Here is a 22,081-nt window from a genome sequence, read left to right as displayed (position 1 = left end):
TCTCCCGGGATGCAGAAGATCTGTCAAGCGATAACTTGACAGATCGGAAAAGCTGGTTTTCGGCAAATGTGCATTACGCACCGAAAACCGGCTTTTGTGAGGTCTCGCCGGGACCGTACGCATTCCGTACGAACTCAGCAAGGCTGGGATTTCTCACCCATTGATAGATTAAATGAGTGGGCAAAATTGTGGCAGATGGATTTCAACACGGGTAAGTGTGAGGCCATCCATTTTGGACCAATAAAGGATAGATCCGAGTATTTCTCAAATGGTGAAAAGCTGGGAACAGTGGAGATCCAAAGAAATGTAGGGGTCCATGTACACAGATCATTAACATGTGGCGAGCAGGTACAAAACAAATCATCAAAAGAATGAATGGAGTGTTTGCCTTTACATCTAGAGGGCTAGAATATAGAGGGGATGAAGTTTTGCGACAGCTATACATGGCCCTGGCTAGACTGCATCTGGAGTCCTGGAATCCTACTGTTCTGGCCAACACACCTTAGAAGGGATATATTGGAAGGAGTGCAGATTTACCAGAGTGTTAACAGTGATCCAAGGGTTATATTATGAGGAGAGATTACATAACTAGGCTTGCATTCCTTGGAATATAGATTTGATTGAAGTTTTGGGAATTTTGAAAGTAATTGATAGGGTAGATAGAAACATTTCCACTGGTGGGGGAGTCTAGGACATGGGGGTCATAACCTTAAAATCAGAGCTAGGCCATTCAAGGCAAACGTTCACAAACACTTCTTCATGTATAGGATGGTAAAAGTGTGGAATTCTTTTCCACACAAAGCAGTTGATGCGAGCTCAATTAATAATTTTAAATCTGATAGCGATAGATTTTGTTAGCCAAGGGTATTAAGGGATGAGGAGCAAAGGTGGATGGATTAGATTAGGGTACAGATCAGCCATGATCTCATTCAATGGCGGAACAGGCTCCATCATCATTATCGTCATCGGCAGTCCCTCGAAATCGAGGAAGACTTGCTCCCACTCTAAAAGTGAATTCTCAGGTGACTGTACAGTCCAATGCAGGAATTACAGTCTCTGTAACAAGTGGGGCAAACAGTGGTTGAAGGAAAGGGTGGGTGGGGAGTCTGATTTGCCGCACGCTCCTTCCGCTGTCTGCGCTTGATTTCTGCATTCTCTGAGAGACGAGACTCGAGGTGCTCAGCGCCCTCCGAATGCTCTTCCTCCACTTTGGGTGGTTTTGGGCCAGGGAGTCCCAGGTGCCGGTAGAGATGTCGAACTTTATCAAGGAGGCTTCAAGGGTGTCCTTGAAGCGTTTCCTCTGCCCATCTGGGGCTCGCTTGCCGTGTAGGAGTTCAGAGTAGAGTGCTTGCTTAGGGAGTCTCGTGTCGGGCATGCAGATGATGTGGCCTGCCCAACAGAGCTGGTCAAGTGTGGTCAGTGCTTCGATGCTGAGGATGTTGGCCTGAGCGAGAACACTGACTGTTATATATGTAAATTTGTATTTACTCTGTACAGCCACCAGAGGGCTCATCCCCTGGAGTCCCAAGGGATCCCATAATCCCTTGGGAATACAGGTATTTAAGGAAGCTTCATAGGTTGGAGAGGCACTCTGGAGATCTGCAATAAAAGACTAAGGTCACACTTTACTTTGAGCTCACAGTGTTCAGTCTGACTCTTTCTCCATACACAACACTGATGTTGGTGCGTCTATCCTCCCAGTGGATTTGCAGGATCTTGCAGAGGAAGCGCTAGTGGTACTTCTCCAGCGCTTTGAGATGTCTACTGCATATAGTCCACATCTCTGAGCCATATAGGAGGGCGGGTATCATTACTGCCCTGTAGATTATAAGCTTGGTGCCAGATCTGAGGTCTTGGTCTTTGAACACTCTCTTCCTCAGGCAACTAAAGGCTGCGCTGGCACTGTGGTGGCGTGGACCTCATCATCGATGTCTGCCCTTGCTAAAAGTAAGCTCCCAAGATATGAAAAATGTCCCACGTTGTCCAAGGCCGTGCCATGGATTTTGATTACCGGGGGGGGGGGGGGGGGGGGTGGGCACTGCTATGTGGCGGGGTCAGGTTGCTGGAGGACCTTTGTCTTACAGAAGTTTAGTGTAAGGCCCATGCTTTTGTAATGCCTCGGTGAAGATGTTGACTATGGCTTGGAGTTCGGCCTCTGAATGTGCGCAGATGCAAGCATCATCCGTGTACTATAGTTCAATGACAGAAGATGGAATGCCCTTGGATCTAACCTGGAGGCGACGAAGGTTGAACAGGTTCCCATTGGTTCAATAGGTTAGTTCCACTCCAGCGGGGATGAAGCATTGCAGCAAGGAAGATTGAGAAGCACGTGGGTGTGGTGACGCAACCCTGCTTGACCCCGGTCCAGACGTGGATTGGGGCTTAATGGCCTACTCCTGTTTCTATGTAATTCAGTGCCCAAAACACATGCTACAATGGTGTTAACTTACTTAAAGTAATTTACCTTTTGAGCCATAAACTGCGGTTAGACTGTTGTTTAGTATAAAGTTCGGGGTGAAGTGAATATACCGTCCCTTCTCACCACATCCGCCGTACTGCAGTGTGTACGGGTCATCTCCATACTTACGGTATGGTTCAGCAATGAGCACATCAGCCTATGAAGAGACAATTGCATGTTTCCACGTGAAAATCACTGCAACACACACACATGCGCGCACACACACACACACACACACACACACACACACACACACACATTACTGCATACAGCAGAAGTGTAAATACCGATGCAGTACTTGGGGTAGAATTTCTGAGGGGATTCTCCCAATCTGCTGCCATAACTTTGTCCTGCATAGTCCAATTATAACCATTCTAATTAATTACAGCTATGTTCATTATAGAATAACAGCAACAATAGTGTTAAAGTCCCTTGTGTGCTCAAAGCTGGCTGGACATGACTCATAATCTGAGTACTATGTACAGGAGTGCCTGGTGGCCTGGACCAGTCCAGGGTCAATCTAAATTGTCTTGGTCCCTCCTCCCCCTCAAGGCTACCTAACTCTGGCTCCCCGCTCCAGTGGTGCCACATCCCAAACTCTCAATATTCCTTGGACAGGCCCATCCCCTTGTACTCCTGGACACAAGTATCCTATTCACAATGCCCCTGGTACCCATTAGTTCATTCCCCAATGCTCTGAGTCCTTCCGTATGTTCCCTGATGTAAGATACCACCTCCCAGATCCTGATATCCCTCTCTCAGTGTTCTAAGATCCTGTGAGAAACCCCATCCAATGCTCCGAGACTTAAATGATTCCAACCGTCATGAGCTCCATTCTCATTGCTCCCAGACACAGCACACTCCCAGAGCCACTGGAACCGAGACTCTCTGTTTGGTAATACTGATTCCTAGGACCTCCTGTCCGCAATATGGACAGATCCTGGTACCTCCCACAGTCAATGCTGCCAGAGCCTGACACCTGCTCCCAGTGCGGCCAGACTTCAAGACCTCCCCCAGCGCTGCCATTGCTCCCAGCGCTGCCATCACCTGAAATCCCGTCCCCCCCTCACTGCTGCCAAACACCGTATACCTTCATAAGAACATAAGAATTAGGAGCAGGAGTCGGCCATTCGGTCCCTTGAGCCTGCTCCGCTATTCAATAAGATCATAGCTGATCCTCTACTTCAACTCTACTTTCCTGCACTGTCCCCATATCCTTTGATTTCCTTAATATCCAAAAATCTATCAATATTTGTCTTGAATATACTCAAAGACTGAGCCTCCACAGCCCTCTGGGATAGAGTAATTCCAGAGATTTAACACCCTCTTAGTGAAGAAATTTCTCCTTATTTCAGTCCTAAATGGCCATGCCCTTATTCTGAGACTGTGACCCACGATTCTAGACTCCCCAGTCAGGGGAAATATCCTCCCTGCATCTACCCTGTCAAGCCCTGTAAGAATTTTGTATGTTTCAATGAGATCACCTCTCTTTCTTCTAAACTCTAGAGAATATAGGCATAGTCTACTCAATCTCTCCTCATAGGAAACACCCCACATCCCAGGAATCAGTCTGGTAAACCTTTGGTGCATTCCCTCAATGGCCTTCCTTAGGTAAGGAGACCAAAACTGTACACAATACTCCAGTCAGTCGAGGAGGCAGGAGCTCAGAGCAGCGCGAGACCGGGGTCGGCGAGAGGCCTATAAAGGCCAGCGGGAGTCGAGCAGTTCGAGCAGTCAGTCGAGGAGGCGGGAGCTCGGAGCAGCGCGATTCCGGGGTCGGCGAGAGGCGTACCGGTGCAGCTACAGGGAGAAGGCAAAGATACAAAGGTGACGTCACAGCCTAGGGGGTAAGTGATTGGCTGGTGATTGGTGAGTAGTTTTTCTTTTTCTTCTTATATTGGTCAGTAACTTTTAACATTGTTATTACCAGTTTAAGTGTATCTAAGGGTTAAGACATGGCAGGAGAGCTCGGTCGGGTGTTATGCTCCTCCTGTACCATGTGGGAACTCAGGGATGACACCAGTGTCCCTGACGACTACGTGTGCGGGAAGTGTATCCACCTCCAGCTCCTGACGGACCGTGTTGCGGAATTGGAGCTGAGGGTGGATTTACTCTGGAGCATCCACGATGCTGAGAATGACGTGAGTATCACGTGTAGTGAGTTGGTCTTACCGCAGGGAAAGGGTCCACAGCCAGATAGGGAATGGAAGACCAGCAGGAAGAGTAGTGCAAGGAAGGTAGTGCAGGGGTCCCCTGTGGTCAGCCCCCTGCAAAACAGATACACCGCTTTGGGTACTGTTGAGGGGGATGACTCATCAGGGGCGGGCAGCAGCAGCCAAGTTCATGGCACCGTGGCTGGCTCTGCTGCACAGGAGGGCAAGAAAAAGAGTGGGAGAGCGATAGTGATAGGGGATTCAATTGTGAGGGGAATAGATAGGCGTTTCTGCGGCCGCAACCGAGACTCCAGGATGGTATGTTGCCTCCCTGGTGCAAGGGTCAAGGATGTCTCGGAGCGGGTGCAGGACATTCTGAAATGGGAGGGAGAACAGCCAGTTGTCGTGGTGCACATTGGTACCAACGACATAGGTAAAAAAAGGGATGAGGTCCTACGAAACGAATTTAAGGAGCTAGGAGCTAAATTAAAAAGTAGGACCTCAAAAGTAGTAATCTCGGGATTGCTACCAGTGCCACGTGATAGTCAGAGTAGGAATCGCAGGATAGCGCAGATGAATACGTGGCTTGGGCAGTGGTGCAGCAGGGAGGGATTCAAATTCCTGGGGCATTGGGACCGGTTCTGGGGGAGGTGGGACCAGTACAAACCGGACGGTCTGCATCTGGGCAGGACCGGAACCAATGTCTTAGGGGGAGTGTTTGCTAGTGCTGTTGGGGAGGATTTAAACTAATATGGCAGGGGGATGGGAACCAATGCAGGGAGACAGAGGGAAACAAAAAGGAGACAAAAGCAAAAGACAGAAAGGAGATGAGGAAAAGTGGAGGGCAGAGAAACCCAAGGCAAAGAACAAAAAGGGCCACTGTACAGCAAAATTCTAAAAGGACAAAGGGTGTTAATAAAACAAGCCTGAAGGCTTTGTGTCTTAATGCAAGGAGTATCCGCAATAAGGTGGATGAATTAATTGTGCAAATAGATGTTAACAAATATGATGTGATTGGGATTACGGAGACGTGGCTCCAGGATGATCAGGGCTGGGAACTCAACATTCAGGCGTATTCAACATTCAGGAAGGATAGAATAAAAGGAAAAGGAGGTGGGGTAGCATTGCTGGTTAAAGAGGAGATTAATGCAATAGTTAGGAAAGACATTAGCTTGGATGATGTGGAATCTATATGGGTAGAGCTGCAGAACACCAAAGGGCAAAAAACGTTAGTAGGAGTTGTGTACAGACCTCCAAACAGTAATAGGGATGTTGGGGAGGGCATCAAACAGGAAATTAGGGGTGCATGCAATAAAGGTGTAGCAGTTATAATGGGTGACTTTAATATGCACATAGATTGGGCTAGCCAAACTGGAAGCAATACGGTGGAGGAGGATTTCCTGGAGTGCATAAGGGATGGTTTTCTAGACCAATATGTTGAGGAACCAACTAGGGGGGAGGCCATCTTAGACTGGGTGTTGTGTAATGAGAGAGGATTAATTAGCAATCTCATTGTGCGAGGCCCCTTGGGGAAGAGTGACCATAATATGGTGGAATTCTGCATTAGGATGGAGAATGAAACAGTTAATTCAGAGACCATGGTCCAGAACTTAAAGAAGGGTAACTTTGAAGGTATGAGGCATGAATTGGCTAGGATAGATTGGCGAATGATACTTAAGGGGTTGACTGTGGATGGGCAATGGCAGACATTTAGAGACCGCATGGATGAATTACAACAATTGTACATTCCTGTCTGGCGTAAAAATAAAAAAGGGAAGGTGGCTCAACCGTGGCTATCTAGGGAAATCAGGGATAGTATTAAAGCCAAGGAAGTGGCATACAAATTGGCCAGAAATAGCAGCGAACCTGGGGACTGGGAGAAATTTAGAACTCAGCAGAGGAGGACAAAGGGTTTGATTAGGGCAGGGAAAATGGAGTACGAGAAGAAGCTTGCAGGGAACATTAAGGTGGATTGCAAAAGTTTCTATAGGTATGTAAAGAGAAAAAGGTTGGTGAAGACAAACGTAGGTCCCCTGCAGTCAGAATCAGGGGAAGTCATAACGGGGAACAAAGAAATGGCAGACCAATTGAACAAGTACTTTGGTTCGGTATTCACTAAGGAGGATACAAACAACCTTCCGGATATAAAAGGGGTCAGAGGGTCTAGTAAGGAGGGGGAACTGAGGGAAATCTTTATTAGTCGGGAAATTGTGTTGGGGAAATTGATGGGATTGAAGGCCGATAAATCCCCAGGGCCTGATGGACTGCATCCTAGAGTACTTAAGGAGGTGGCCTTGGAAATAGCGGATGCATTGACAGTCATTTTCCAACATTCCATTGACTCTGGATCAGTTCCTATGGAGTGGAGGGTAGCCAATGTAACCCCACTTTTTAAAAAAGGAGGGAGAGAGAAAACAGGGAATTATAGACCGGTCAGCCTGACCTCAGTAGTGGGTAAAATGATGGAATCAATTATTAAGGATGTCATAGCAGTGCATCTGGAAAATGGTGACATGATAGGTCCAAGTCAGCATGGATTTGTGAAAGGGAAATCATGCTTGACAAATCTTCTGGAATTTTTTGAGGATGTTTCCAGTAAAGTGGACAAAGGAGAACCAGTTGATGTGGTATATTTGGACTTTCAGAAGGCTTTCGACAAGGTCCCACACAAGAGATTAATGTGCAAAGTTAAAGCACATGGGATTGGGGGTAGTGTGCTGACGTGGATTGAGAACTGGTTGTCAGACAGGAAGCAAAGAGTAGGAGTAAACGGGTACTTTTCAGAATGGCAGGCAGTGACTAGTGGAGTGCCGCAAGGTTCTGTGCTGGGGCCCCAGATGTTTACATTGTACATTAATGATTTAGACGAGGGGATTAAATGCAGTATCTCCAAATTTGCGGATGATACTAAGTTGGGTGGCAGTGTGAGCTGCGAGGAGGATGCTATTAGGCTGCAGAGTGACTTGGATAGGTTAGGTGAGTGGGCAAATGCATGGCAGATGAAGTATAATGTGGATAAATGTGAGGTTATCCACTTTGGTGGTAAAAACAGAGAGACAGACTATTATCTGAATGGTGACAGATTAGGAAAAGGGAAGGTGCAACGAGACCTGGGTGTCATGGTACATCAGTCATTGAAGGTTAGCATGCAGGTACAGCAGGCGGTTAAGAAAGCAAATGGCATGTTGGCCTTCATAGCGAGGGGATTTGAATACAGGGGCAGGGAGGTGTTGCTACAGTTGTACAGGGCCTTGGTGAGGCCACACCTGGAGTATTGTGTACAGTTTTGGTCTCCTAACTTGAGGAAGGACATTCTTGCTATTGAGGGAGTGCAGCGAAGGTTCACCAGACTGATTCCCGGGATGGCGGGACTGACCTATCAAGAAAAATTGGATCAACTGGGCTTGTATTCATTGGAGTTCAGAAGAATGAGAGGGGACCTCATAGAAACGTTTAAAATTCTGACGGGTTTAGACAGGTTAGATGCAGGAAGAATGTTCCCAATGTTGGGGAAGTCCAGAACCAGGGGTCACAGTCTGAGGATAAGGGGTAAGCCATTTAGGACCGAGATGAGGAGAAACTTCTTCACCCAGAGAGTGGTGAACCTGTGGAATTCTCTACCACAGAAAGTAGTTGAGGCCAATTCACTAAATATATTCAAAAGGGAGTTAGATGAAGTCCTTACTACTCGGGGGATCAAGGGTTATGGCGAGAAAGCAGGAAGGGGGTACTGAAGTTTCATGTTCAGCCATGAACTCATTGAATGGCGGTGCAGGCTAGAAGGGCTGAATGGCCTGCTCCTGCACCTATTTTCTATGTTTCTATGTTTCCAGGTGCGGTCTCACCAGGGCCCTATATAATTGTAGTAAGACGTCTTTACTCATACTCAAATCCTCTTGTAATAAAGGCCGACATACCATTTGCTTTCTTAATTGCTTGCTGTACCTGCATGTTAACTTTCAGTGATTTGTGTACAAGGACACCCCACTAGTTATAGGCTGCTAACCTAAAAATGACCCATTTATTCCTGCTTTATCTTTTTTGTCCATTAAGCAATCCTCAATCCATGCTAGTATATTACCCCCAATCCAATTAATTTTGTTCAATAGCCTCTTGTGTGGCACCTTATTGAATGCCTTCTGAAAATCTAAATACACCACATTCAATGGTCCTCCCTTATCTATTCTGCCAGTTACAACCTCAAAAAGCTCTAACAGATTTGTCAAACATGATTTCCCTTTCATAAATCCATGTTGAATCGGTCCAATCCTATTATTATTTTCTATGTGTCCTATTGCCACGTCCTTAATAATAGATTCTAGCATTTTTCCTACTACTGATGTCAGGCTAGCTGGTCTGTAGTTCCCCATTTTCTCTCTCCCTCCTTTCTTAAATAACGGGGTTACATTAGTTACCTTCCTATCTGCAGGAACCAGTCTAGAATCTATGGAATTTTGGAATTCCATATCTCTATACCCACCTCTTTCAAAACCCTAGGATGTAGGTCATCAGGTCTATGGGATTTATCGGCTTTGAGCTCCATTGATTTCTCCAGTACTATTCTTTTACTAATGCTAATTTATTTCAGTTCCTCATTCTCGCTTAGACCTCTGATATCCCACTATTTTCGGGAGGTTTTTCGTGTCTTCTTCCGTGAAGACAGGCACAAAGTATTTGTTTAATTTCTCTGGTTTAATTTGGACCCCAACTCCTCAAACTCTTTCAGCAGAACCTCATTCCTAGTTCTACCTATGTCGCTGGTTCTCTTGTGGACTATGACAACTGGATCCTCCCCATCCCACTCCAAGTTTTTCTCCAGCTGGGAGGAGATGACTTTAACCCTGGCAGGCAACACAACCTTCAAAACTCCCGGTCACGGCTGCAGAGAACAGTATCTATCCATCTGACTATACTGTCCCCTACCACAACTATATTCCCTTTCACTCCCCCCACTTGAATGGCCTCCTGCACCATGCTGCCATGGTCAGCCTGCTCATCCATCATGCAGGCTTTCCCCTCATCTACACAGGCAGCAAAAACCTCACACCTGTTGGATAAGGGCAAAAGCTGAGGCTCCTCCAGCACTGCACTTGGGGTCCCCTTACCTGCCTGAGTTGCAGTCACATCCTCCTGTCCCTGACCTCTAACCAGACCTGCACCACTACCTAACCCAAGGGGTGTGACTTCCTCCTGGGTCAAAGTGTCCAGGTAACTCTCCCCTGCCCTGATGCCCCGCAATATCTGCACCTCAGACTCCAGCTCAACAACTCTGAGCTGAAATTCCTCAAGACCTAAGCACTTACTGCAAACGTGGTTATCTGGGTCACAATGCTCTCCACAAACTCCCACATGCTGCAGTTGAGGCACACCACCTGCACGGCCTCCCTATATGATCTTGCTCTATTTAATTAAATGTAATTACATTTTGTATTTAAGTAACTCAGTTTACAGTTTAGTTCCTTGACCTTAATTGATCTGGATTAAGTAATGGGTCATGTAATTAAATATCTATCTGTAAGACAAAGCACTACAAATAGTGTGGGCAAAAAGCTGCAACTCCTTCCCCCTCTTCTCCAAATTCCCAAATAAACCACTTTTTAAGTCCACTGGTGCAGACCACTCCGTGCTCTGAAAAACAGTTGACCTTTGTACTCTGAAGAGCTACACCCAATTTGCAAGTGTTGGCTCAGTTCCCCTATCCCCTGTGATTAACACCTATTCAAGACGAACACTAACAGCTGACTGACAGTTAACTGCCACTGGCAGACAATTTCTGTCAACTACAGTTTTAAAGGTTTAGGTTTAAATCAAAATGTTAAACTAAATTTCACTTTTTAGAGCTTCAACTTACCCAATACTTACCAGAAATTCACACACTTTCCAAATTCCCAAATAAACCACTCTTTAAGTCCACTCTGTGCAGACCACTCTGTGCTCTGAAAAACGGTTGACTTTCCTTCCACCAATACTGCACGACTGTAAGAATTGCATCCTATCACTTCATCCCCCAATGCCACCAAACTGCAGGTGCACCCTTTACAGTCCTGCAATCCTGCCAGATCCCAGAACTACCTCTCAATGCTACTAAAACACAACCATCCCTACAACTGCTCGGGAATGCCACAACCCTGTCCCCAGTATTGCTGAACCTGTGTATGCTCAGGTAGTTGAGCTTAAAAATCTAATACACAGTTAAAGGGAAATACAATAATATTCTAAGCCACTGAGTTACCGACTTCATGAGAAAATAGACAGGGTTGTGGAACTCAATCCCCAAAGCACCAGTAATAATTCCGAAACACAATGGAATTGATCTTATTCTGACACCAGTGACAATATAGTTGTTCATTACAAGGTATCATTCCCATTTTTGTTGCCAAACAGGGTACTCCCTGCCTCGCCATGGGAAAGCTGTTAAGTAATAGATAACTAAGTAAGTAATAAATCATCTTTAGGGTAATGTAGACTGTCATGTATTCAACTGTCATTGTAACCCATGTATAAACTGACCAAAGTTGTACACCGTGAGAACACTGACCACTACGTGGTGAACTTGTGGGAGACACTCCTAACCTGGACTTTCAGTTATAAAAGGGGAAGCTCCACCCACCTTCTTCACTTCAGTGCTGGCAAATAAAGTTTACTGGTCACAGAGTGACCTTCTCTCAAGCATGGGTCTCGTGTATATTTATACTGTATAGTAAGGATATATTATAGACAATTAAGCAAACCTTTAGAAAGTGTCACATTCAGTCAGGAATTTCCTCGGAGTGTCTCCTGCTCCGCCCGCTGTAACTTTGGCAGGAATTTGGCGCAAACCCCACTTACACATGTGAACGGGGTTTCAGGAGAAGTTACCAGCGGCTGAATGGGAGAAGCCCCGAGGAAATTTTCTGTCTTCACCCCTCAGTTCTTACCTTCTCGTAGGATTGAGTAGTCGGCCTCTGAACCAGGCTAGAATTAATTCCCCAATTAAGAGGCAGCAGGATTTTTACATCTGAAAAATAAACTTGCTGTTTGGTAGCTCGGTGCAGGTAGGAGGAGGCTTCCGTCACCATTTCCTGAAAAGGACCATAGGTTTAAAATCAATACCTTGCTGCATTTTAATCAATTGTTGAGGGGGAAGAGGATGCAACATATTCCTTTAACTCTCCCTCCTAGCACCAAATCCTCAATTCAAAACAATAAAATACAACATAAAGAACGTACAATGCCACAAAGTAACAGCTATTAGTTCTCTTCAGACACCACATTAGTACCTCACCTTAATGTTGTCAATAAGGTTGTCATTATATTGGATTCCAGGGTTAATAGCAATAACTATGTCTGTATATCCATTATTCACCAACTTTACTCCGGAACAGTTTATATTACAAGTACACAGAAGACAGCCAAACAATAAGCCAAATGTTTTTTGGAGCACCATCATTGCACCGAGGCTTTGATCTGCAGAGCAAAGCTTCAATGCTGCCTGTCATATAGCACATTTAATCTGTAATTTTCTTGATGGTATAAATGATAGCTTGTAAATGTTGGTATCAGGGTCCAAAGAGTAATTGTGAGAAGTGTTTAAATGGTCTGTGTACATTCATGCTGATAACACTGTTGTTAGGCAGTTAACTGCTGTTGGCATTCTGATGAAGGACAGTAGAATGTAAGAGGCTAAAAATAGAGAATAAAGTGGAAAAATAGTTCAAACAGGGGGTTTGAGGGATGAGTAACGTAGTGAATAAGGAAAGATTTATTATTGGTTCAAGAAGAAGGCTAGCTGCACCGTACTGCAAACGGTGCACCACACATCTCTAACCATCCTGCTGCTCACACAATCAGCACTATTGATGGGCGTACATCAGGGAATGCTTGGTGCACTGGGAAGACTGCCAGAGAGTTTGCGCACAATGTCAGAGAGCATGGAGGAACCCTGCTCTAACTTGTCTCAAGTCTTTGCACGGAGCATGAAGACTATTCTGTCCAACATGGACCGAGTGGTCATGTCCATAAGTGGAGACCACTATGATGGAGCGTCTTGTTACAACTCTGACAGCGTGCATGGCAGCACATACTGCTGGCATGGAAGCTCAGATGGTTGCCATATTGGCTTTGGGGACAACTGTTGCAAAGGGCTTGCAGAGCATCACATCACTTCTGCACACTATTCTCCGGCTAAACCATAGGAATTCTGAAGCTCCAACCCAGGTGAGTGGCTTTGGCTCCATGGGGAATGCACTAGGACTCCTCTCTCAGGATGACAGCATGCCTGCTCCATCACCAGCCACTCCACCAGTACCCTTGCTGGTGCTACTCAGACAGGTGGGCCAGACTGCCCCTGCAGCTGGGCCCTCAAGGCCCAGAGCTTCTTGGGGTCATTCCCCAGGGCCATCTGAAGTGTACTTAACGGAAGCTTGGCAGCCTTCCATCTCTCAAACTGTAGGCATTGGGGAAGCACCTCGTAAGAGCATCAGGATAGGACAATAGAGCACACAAGACAGGGACTAAGGGCTTGCAAAAGGGTGATTGGTTATTGTATGTGTCAATGCTGACCTGATTTGTTTTATAAACTTGTTTTTTGATCTGGATTTGGTGTTGGCATTTGTCTTTGGAGTGAAGTGAGGGCAAGACCAATAAGTGAGGAGTGAAGGAAGGTAATCGGATGGTGATTGTAAAATAGTCATAAGGATTGTGGCACTGTTGGTGAACGGGGAATGGGAGGGCTGACTCAATTGACCCGCTCCTTGATAAGAGCTTGGGCAGATAGGGGCTCTCGTGGTGGCTGCTTCTAGTCTTCATCTTCTTCCTGGTCCTCCACCTGTACTTGTTGCTGCCCAGGTGGTGGCAAGGGCTGCTCGGTCATGATGGCGAAGTTGTGGGGCATGCAGCAGATTGGCATACTCACTCAGTGGTGTACTACAAAGCTCCGCCAGAACGGTCCAGGTAACGGAAGTGGTGCTTGAGCATGCTGATTGTTTGCTCAATGATGTTCTGTGTGGCAGCTTGGCTCTCATTGTAGGCATGTTCTGGCCCAGACTGGAATCGTTAGCAATGTCCAGAGTCAACCTGTAACTTGGAGGACTGGTTTGAATAAAGGTGCAGACGGAGAGAGTTTGCACTTTTATTCTACTGCGGGATAACAAGCACATGCGCTGCCTGTGGTCGCAAACAAGTTGTACATTGAGGGAGTGGAATCCCTTTCGATTGATAAACATTTCAGTGCTGCGTGTAATCAACGGCACCCTGCATCATGGGGATGCCTGCCATGTGGGTGAAACGTAGTGCTCTCTCGTCAATAGGGAAGGGGAGTAGGTATCTCTCCTGGTGTAGAGAGCCTCAATGACCTCCCTGATACATTCGTACACGGCCAACTCGAGATGTTGCTGATGTCACCTGTAGCAGCCTGAAAGGAGCCCGCAGTATAAAAGTTGAAGGCGCTGGTGACCTTACCAGCCACAGGCTGTGCTGTCCGTGGCCTGGTTTGAGGCTGGAATTGTGGCTGCAGCAGATAACACAGCTCGGTTATGGAGAAATGCTCGACTGAAAACCCTCTATGGGTATGGCCTCCTGTTCAGTGCCCTCCTTAGACCTCTTCAGCCAGCTTCTCCTGCTCTGTGGTTTCTACCTTGCTGCTTCACCTCATCCTCTATTCCCAAAGATAGCCTTAGTGGACCACTTAAGTCTGCAGCAGATTATTTTTAAGACAAAGATCAGCAGCAGTGCAAAAGCAACAAAACCTCCTGGTGCAGACAAAGTGAATGTTCCTGAGTGATAGAACACAACACCAAACTACTAGAACATAAGAACATAAGAACTAGGAGCAGGAATAAGTCATTCAGCCCTTCGAGCCTGCTCTGCCATTCAATGAGATCATGGCTGATCTTCTACCTCAACTCCACCTTCCCGCACTATCCCCATATCCCTTGATTCCCTTAGTATCTAACAATCTATCGATATACTCACCAACTGAGCATTCACAGCCCTCTGGGGTAGAGAATTCAAAAGATTCACAACCCTCTTATTGAAGACATTTCTCCTCACCTCAGCCCTAAATGGACGACCCCTTATTCTGAGACTTAAACCTCTGGTTCTAGACTCCGCAGCCAGGGGAAACATCCTCCCATCATCTACCCTATTAAACGCCTTAAGAATTTTGTATGTTTCAATGAAATCACCTCTCATTCTTCTGAACAATAGAACTAGTCTACTCAATCTCACCTCGAAGAACAATCCCCTTATAGAAACATAGAAAATAGGTGCAGGAGTAGGCCATTTGACCCTTCGAGCCTGCACCGCCATTCAATAACATCATGGCTGACCATTCCCTCAGTACCCCTTTCCTGCTTTCTCTCCATACCCCTTGATCCCCTTAGCCGTAAGGGCCATATCTAACTCCCTCTTGAATATATCCAATGAACTGACATCAACGACTCTCTGCGGCAGAGAATTCCACAGGTTAACAACTCTCTGAGTGAAGAAGTTTCTCCTCATCTCAGTCCTAAATGGCCTACCTCTTATCCTAAGACTATGTCCCCTGGTTCTGGACTTCCCCAACATCGGGAACATTCTTCCCGCATCTAACCTGTCCAGTCCCATCATAATCTTATACGTTTCTATGAGATCCCCTCTCATCCTTCTAAACTCCAGTGAATAAAGACCCAGTTGATCCAGTCTCTCCTCATATGACAGTCCAGCCATCCCTGGAATCAGTCTGGTGAACCTTCGCTGCACTCTCTCAATAGCAAGAACATCCTTTCTCAGATTAGGAGACCAAAACTGAACACAATATTCCAGGTGAGGCCTCACTAACGCCCTGTACAACTGCAGTAAGACCTCCCTGCTCCTATACTCAAATCCCCTAGCTATAAAGGCCAACATACCATTTGCCTTCTTCACCGCCTGCTGTAGCTGCATGCCCACTTTCAGTGACTGATGAACCATGACACCCAGGTCTCGTTGCACCTCCCCTTTTCCTAATCTGCCGCCATCCAGATAATATTCTGCCTTCGTGTTTTTGCCCTGAAAATGGATAACCTCACATTTATCCACATTATACTGTATCTGCCATGCATTTGCCCACTCACTTAACCTGTCCAAGTCACCCTGCAGCCTTTTAGCATGCTCCTCAAAGCTCACACTGCCACCCAGTTTAGTGTCATCCGCAAACTTTTAGATATTACACTCAATTCCTTCATCTAAATCGTTAATGTATATTGTAAGGAGCTGAGGTCCAGCACTGAGCCCTGTGGCACTCCACTAGTCACTGCCTAACATTCTGAAAAGGACCTGTTTATCCCGACTCTCTGCTTCCTGTCTGCCAACCAGTTCTCTATCCACATCAATACATTATCCCCGATACCATGCGCTTTAATTTTGCACAACAATCTCTTGTGCGGGACCTTGTCAAAAGCCTTTTGAAAGTCCAAATACACCACATCCACTGGTTCTCCCTTGTCCACTCTGCTAGTTACATCCTCAAAAAATTCCAGAAGATTCGTCAAGCATGATTTCCCTTTCATAAATCCATGCTGACTTGGTCCAATCCTGTCACTGCTTTCCAAATGCGCTGCTATTTCATCCTTAATGATTGATTCCAACATTTTCTCCACTACCGATGTCAGGCTAACCGGTCTATTATTACCTGTTTTCTCTCTCCCTTCTTTTTTAAAAAGTGGTGTTACATTAGCTACCCTCCAGTCGATAGGAACTGATCCAGAGTCAATAGACTGTTGGAAAATGATCACCAATGCATCCACTATTTCTAGGGCTACTTCCTTAAGTACTCTGGGATGCAGATTATCAGGCTCCGGGGATTTATCGGCCTTCAGTCCCATCAATTTCCCGAACGCAATTTCCCGCCTAATAAGGATATCCTTCAGTACCTCCTTCTCACTAGACCTACTGTCCCCTAGTAAAATCGGAAGGTTATTTGTGTCTTCCTTTGTGAAGACAGAACCAAAGTATTTGTTCAATTGGTCTGCCATTTCTTGATTCCCCATTACAAATTCACCTGAATCCGACTGCAAGGGACCAATGTTTGTCTTCACTAATCTTTTTCTCTTCACATATTTATAGAAGTTTTTGCAGTCAGTTTTTATGTTCCCTGCAAGCTTCCTCTCGTACTCTATTTTCCCCCTCTTAATTAAACCCTGAGTCCTCCTCTGAATTCTAAATTTCTCCCAGTCCTCAGGTTTGTTGCTTTTTCTAGCCAAATGATATGCCTCTTCCTTGGCTTTAGCACTATCCTTAATTTACCTTGTTAGCCATGGTTGAGCCACCTTCCCAGTTTGATTTTTTACTTCAGACAGGGATGTACAATTGTTGAAGTTCATCCATGTGATCTTTAAATGTTTGCCATTGCTTATCCACCATCAATCCTTTAAGTACCCTTTACCAGTCTATTCTAGCCAATTCACGCCTCATACCGTCGAAGTTACCTTTCCTTAAGTTCAGGACCCTAGTTTCCGAATTAACTGTGTCACTCTCCATCTTAATAAAGAATTCTACCATATTATGGTCACTCATCCCCAAGGGGCCTCACACAGCAAGATTGCTAATTAGTCCTTTCTCATTACACATCACCCAGTCTAGGATGGCCAGCTCCCTAGTTGGTTCCTCGACATATTGGTCTAGAACACCATCCCTAATACACTCCAGGAAATCCTCCTCCACCGCATTGCTACCAGTTTGGTTCGCCTAATCAATATGTAGATTAAAGTCGCCCATGCTAACTGCTGTACCTTTATTGCACACATCCCTTATTTCTTGTTTGATGCTGTCCCCAACCTCATTACTACTGTTTGGTGGTCTGTACATAACTCCCACTAGCGTTTCCTGCCCTTTGGAATTCCGCAGCTCCACCCATACCGATTCCACATCATCAAGGCTAATATCGCTCCTTGCTATTGCATTAATTTCCTCTTCACCCAGCAACGCCACCCCGCCTCCTATCCTTCCTAAATGCTGAATACCCTTGGATGTTGAGTTCCCAGCCTTGGTCACCCTGGAGCCATGTCTCCATGATGCCAATGACATCATATTAGTTAACTGCTATCTGAGCAGTTAATTCGCCCACCTTATTCCGAATACTCCTCAGATTGAGGCACAGAGCCTTCAGGCTTGTCTTTCTAACACACTTTGCCCCTTTAGAATTTTGGTGAAATGTGGCACTTTTTGTTTTTTGCCTTGGGTTTCTCTTCCCTCCACTTTTACTATTCTCCTTTCTATCTTTTGCTTCTGACTCCATTTTATTTCCCTCTGTCTGCCTGAATAGGTTCCCATCCCCCTGCCATATTAGTTTAACTCCTCCCCAACAGCACTAGCAAACACTCCCCCGAGGACATTGGTTCCGGTCCTGCCCAGGCGCAGACCGTCCAGTTTGTACTGGTCCCACCTCCCCCAGAACCGGTTCCAATGCCCCAGGAATTTGAATCGGTCCCTACTGCACCACTGCTCAAGCCACGTATTCATCGGAGCTATCCTGCGATTCCTACTCTGACTAGCACGCGGCACCGGTAGCAATCCCGAGATTACTACCTTTGAGGTCCTACTTTTTAATTTAACTGCTCCTTAAATTCATCTCGTAGGACCTCATCCCGTTTTTTACCTATATCGTTGGTACCTATATGCACCACGACAACTGGCTGTTCACCCTCCCTTTTCAGAATGTGCTGCACCCACTCCAAAACATCCTTGACCCTTGCACCAGGGAGGCAACATACCATCCTGGAGTCTCGGTTGCGGCCGCAGAAACGCCTATCTATTCCCCTTACAATTGAATCCCCTATCACTATCGCTCTCCCATTCTTTTTCCTGCCCTTCTGTGCAGCAGAGCCAGCCACGGTGCCGTAAACTTGGCTGCTGCTGCCCTCCCCTGATGAGTCATCCTCCCCAACAGTACTCTAAACGGTGTATCTGTTTTGCAGGGGGATGACCGCAGGGGACCCCTGCACTACCTTCCTTGCACTGCTCTTCCTGTTGGTCTTCCATTCCCTATCTGGCTGTGGACCCTTTACTTGCGGTAAGACCAACTCACTAAACATGCTATTCACGTCATTCTCAGCATCGTGGATGCTCCAGAGTGAATCCACCCGCAGCTTCAGTTCCTCAACGCGGTCCGTCAGGAGCTGGAGGCGGATACACTTCCCGCATATATGAACATAAGAACATAAGAATTAGGAAAAGGAGTAGGCCATCCAGCCCCTCGAGCCTGCTCCGCCATTCAACAAGATCATGGCTGATCTGGCCGTGGACTCAGCTCCACTTACCCGCCCGCTCCCCATAACCCATAATTCCCTTATTGGTTAATAATCTATGTATCTGTGATTTGAATACATTCAATGAGCTTGCCTCAACTGCTTCCTTGGGCAGAGAATTCCACAGATTCACAACCCTCTGGGAGAAGAAATTCCTTCTCAACTCGGTTTTAAATTGGCTCCCCTGTATTTTGAGGCTGTGCTCCCTAGTTCTAGTCTCCCCAACCAGTGGAAACAACCTCTCTGGCTCTATCTTGGCTATCCCTTTCATTATTTTAAATGTTTCTATAAGATCACCCCTCATCCTTCTGAACTCCAACGAGTAAAGACCCAGTCTACTCAATCTATCATCATAAGGTAACCCCCTCATCTCCGGAATCAGCCTACTGAATCGTCTCTGTACCCCCTCCAATGCTAGTATATCCTTCCTTAAGTAAGGTGACCAAAACTGCACGCAGTACTCCAGGTGCTTCCTCACCAATACCCTGTACAGTTGCAGCAGGACCTCCCTGCTTTTGTATTCCATCCCTCGCAATGAAGGCCAACATTCCATTCGCCTTCCTGATTACCTGCTGCACCTGCAAACTAACTTTTTGGGATTCATGCACAAGGACCCCCAGGTCCCTCTGCACCGCAGCATGTTGTACTTTCTCCCCATTCAAATAATATTCCCTTTTACTGGGTTTTTTTCCAATGTGGATGACCTCACATTTTCCGACATTGTATTCCATCTGCCAAACCTTCGCCCATTCGCTTCACCGATCTGAATCTCTTTGCAGCCTCTCTGTGTCCTCTGCACAACCTGTTTTCTTACTAATCTTTGTGTCATCTGCAAATTTTGTTACACTGCACTCTGTCCCCTCTTCCAGGTCATCTATGTATATTGTAAACAGTTGTGGTCCCAGCACCGATCCCTGTGGCACACCACTAACCACCGATTTCCAACCCGAAAAGGACCCATTTATCCCAACTCTCTGCTTTCTGTTAGCTAGCCAATTCTCTATCCATGCTAATACATTTCCTCTGACTCTGCGTACCTTCTGCAGTAACCTTTTGTGTGGCACCTTATCGAATGCCTTTTTGAAATCTAAATACACCACATCCATCAGTACACCTCTATCCACCATGCTCGTTGCAGTCCGAAAATCTATGGACTCATAAAGTATCTCCTCTCACCCTCAAGTCCAACAGACAAGGACTATGAAACATTGTGTGCTCCGGTACGTGACCATCTCAAACCAGATGAAGGCATCATCATCTCAAGATATCGATTCTATACACACGTTCGTTCTGAGGGCCATGATGTATCAGAATTCATTGCCGACCTAAGACGTCTAGCTAAGTTCGAAACTGCATTGGCAGACATGCTGCGGGACTTCTTTGTAATCGGCATCAACCAAGAGGTGATCCTGTGTAAGCTACTGGCGGCGGAGACGCTGAATTTGAGCAAGGCCATCACGATTGCCCAATCATGCATGACGACGGACAAAAGCTTAAAGCAGATATCATTGAAAAATCGGAACTCGGCAAGTATTGTAAACAAGATAGTATCGTCGTTTGGCAGAGCTGCATATGGCAGGGCCTACCCGACTGCGTACACGAAACCTGTGGCTGCTCAAAATCCACCAACGGGAATGAATCCGATATCACCATGTTGGCGATGTGCCAGAAATCATTGGCATCATCAGTGTTGGTTTAAACAGTATATTTGTAAAGGCTGTTTGAGAGTGGGGCATCTCCAGTGCATGTGTCCGCAACTGAGCAAGTGTGCTGCGACACACCATGTGGAGGATGATGATCAATCTAACGCGGATCTGGATATGCAATCCGAGATATCAGAGGAGGAAGTGTATGGACTGTATTCGTTCCTAACAAAGAGCCAACCGATAATGATTAATGTAAAACTTCATGGTGTGCTGGTATCAATGGAACTGGACACGGGTGCAAATCAATCAATAATGAGCCAGAGGACATTCGACAGGCTGTGGGATACTAAGGCTGTGAGGCCTAAGCTGAGTCCAGTCAATGCCAAGTTGCGTACGTACACTAAAGAACTCATAACGGTGATTGACAGTGCAGTAACCAAGGTATCGTATGATGGTGCGATTCACGATTTACCGTTATGGATTGTTCCAGGCAATGGTTCAACATTGTTCGGCAGGAACTGGTTAGAAAAAATCAAATGGAACTGGAACAAGATCAAAGCGTTGTTGTCGGAGGATGATACTCCATGTGCTCAAGTACTGAGCAATTTCCCTCACTGTTTAAACCAGGCATCGGCAATTTCACGGGAGCCAAGGTGCAGATCCACGTGGACTCAGATGCAAGATCCGTCCATCATAAAGCTCAGGCGGTTCCGTACATGATGAGGGACAAGGTCAAAATCGAACTGGAAGGGATCATATCACCGGTAGAATTTAGAAAATGGGCCAGCCCCATTGTGCCTGTGTTAAAGAGTGATGGCACTGGCAGGATTTGTGGAGACTACAAGGTTACAATCAACCGAGTTTTGAAACAGGATCAATACCCGTTACCGAAGGCTGATGACCTGTTTGCAACGCTAGCCGGGGGGAAGTCGTTCACAAAACTGGATCTGACGTCAGCCTACATGACACAGGAGCTGGTCGACATGTTGAAGAAACTTACGTGCATCAACACTCATACAGGACTGTTTATCTACAACAGGTGTCCTTTTGGAATTTGCTCGGCTGCAGCAATATTTCAGAGGAACATGGAGAGTCGACTGAAGTCTGTCCCTAGAACCGTCATGTTCCAAGATAACATACTGGTCACAGGTCGTGACTCTGCCAAACACCTGAATGGCCTGGAAGAGGTTCTATATCGTCTGGACAAAGTGGGACTCAGACTGAAACACTCAAAGTGCATCTTCATGGCACCGGAAGTCGAATTCCTGGCAAGGAAAATTACTGCTGACGGTATCAGAGCTACAGACTCGAAAACAAAGGCCATCAAAAATGCACCCAAGCCTCAGAATGTTCGTTCCTGAGACTACTCAACTACTTCGATAATTTCTTACCTAGATTGAGCACCTTATTAGAGCCACTGTACATGCTGCTAAGAAAAGGTGACAACTGGGTTTGGGGTGCGTCTCAAGATAGAGCTTTTGGGCAAGCTACTAATCTGCTTTGCTCTAACAAGCTGCTGGTACATTATGATCCATGTAAGCGTCTAGTATTGGCCTGTGATGCTTCGTCATATGGAGTTGG

General features: G+C 46.2%; 1 protein-coding gene across 1 annotated transcript in view; it reads right to left on the bottom strand.

Moving 5' to 3' along the window:
* Window positions 1–12,037, bottom strand: part of LOC139269109 (calcium-activated chloride channel regulator 1-like) — a 78,855-nt gene extending 66,818 nt beyond the window's left edge. The window contains exons 1-3 of the mRNA XM_070888213.1: window positions 11,876–12,037; window positions 11,529–11,672; window positions 2,465–2,615 (exon numbers count right to left, since the gene is read on the bottom strand). Of these exons, the coding sequence (XP_070744314.1) occupies window positions 2,465–2,615; window positions 11,529–11,672; window positions 11,876–12,037 (457 nt within the window). The remainder of the gene's footprint in view (window positions 1–2,464; window positions 2,616–11,528; window positions 11,673–11,875) is intronic.
* Window positions 12,038–22,081: the final 10,044 nt, after the last annotated feature.

Source organism: Pristiophorus japonicus, chromosome 8, assembly GCF_044704955.1.
Source record: "Pristiophorus japonicus isolate sPriJap1 chromosome 8, sPriJap1.hap1, whole genome shotgun sequence".
NCBI classification, from domain to species: Eukaryota; Metazoa; Chordata; class Chondrichthyes; family Pristiophoridae; genus Pristiophorus; species Pristiophorus japonicus.
Note: the sequence above shows the minus strand (reverse complement) of the source record. Positions and strands in the feature narration are given on the sequence as shown.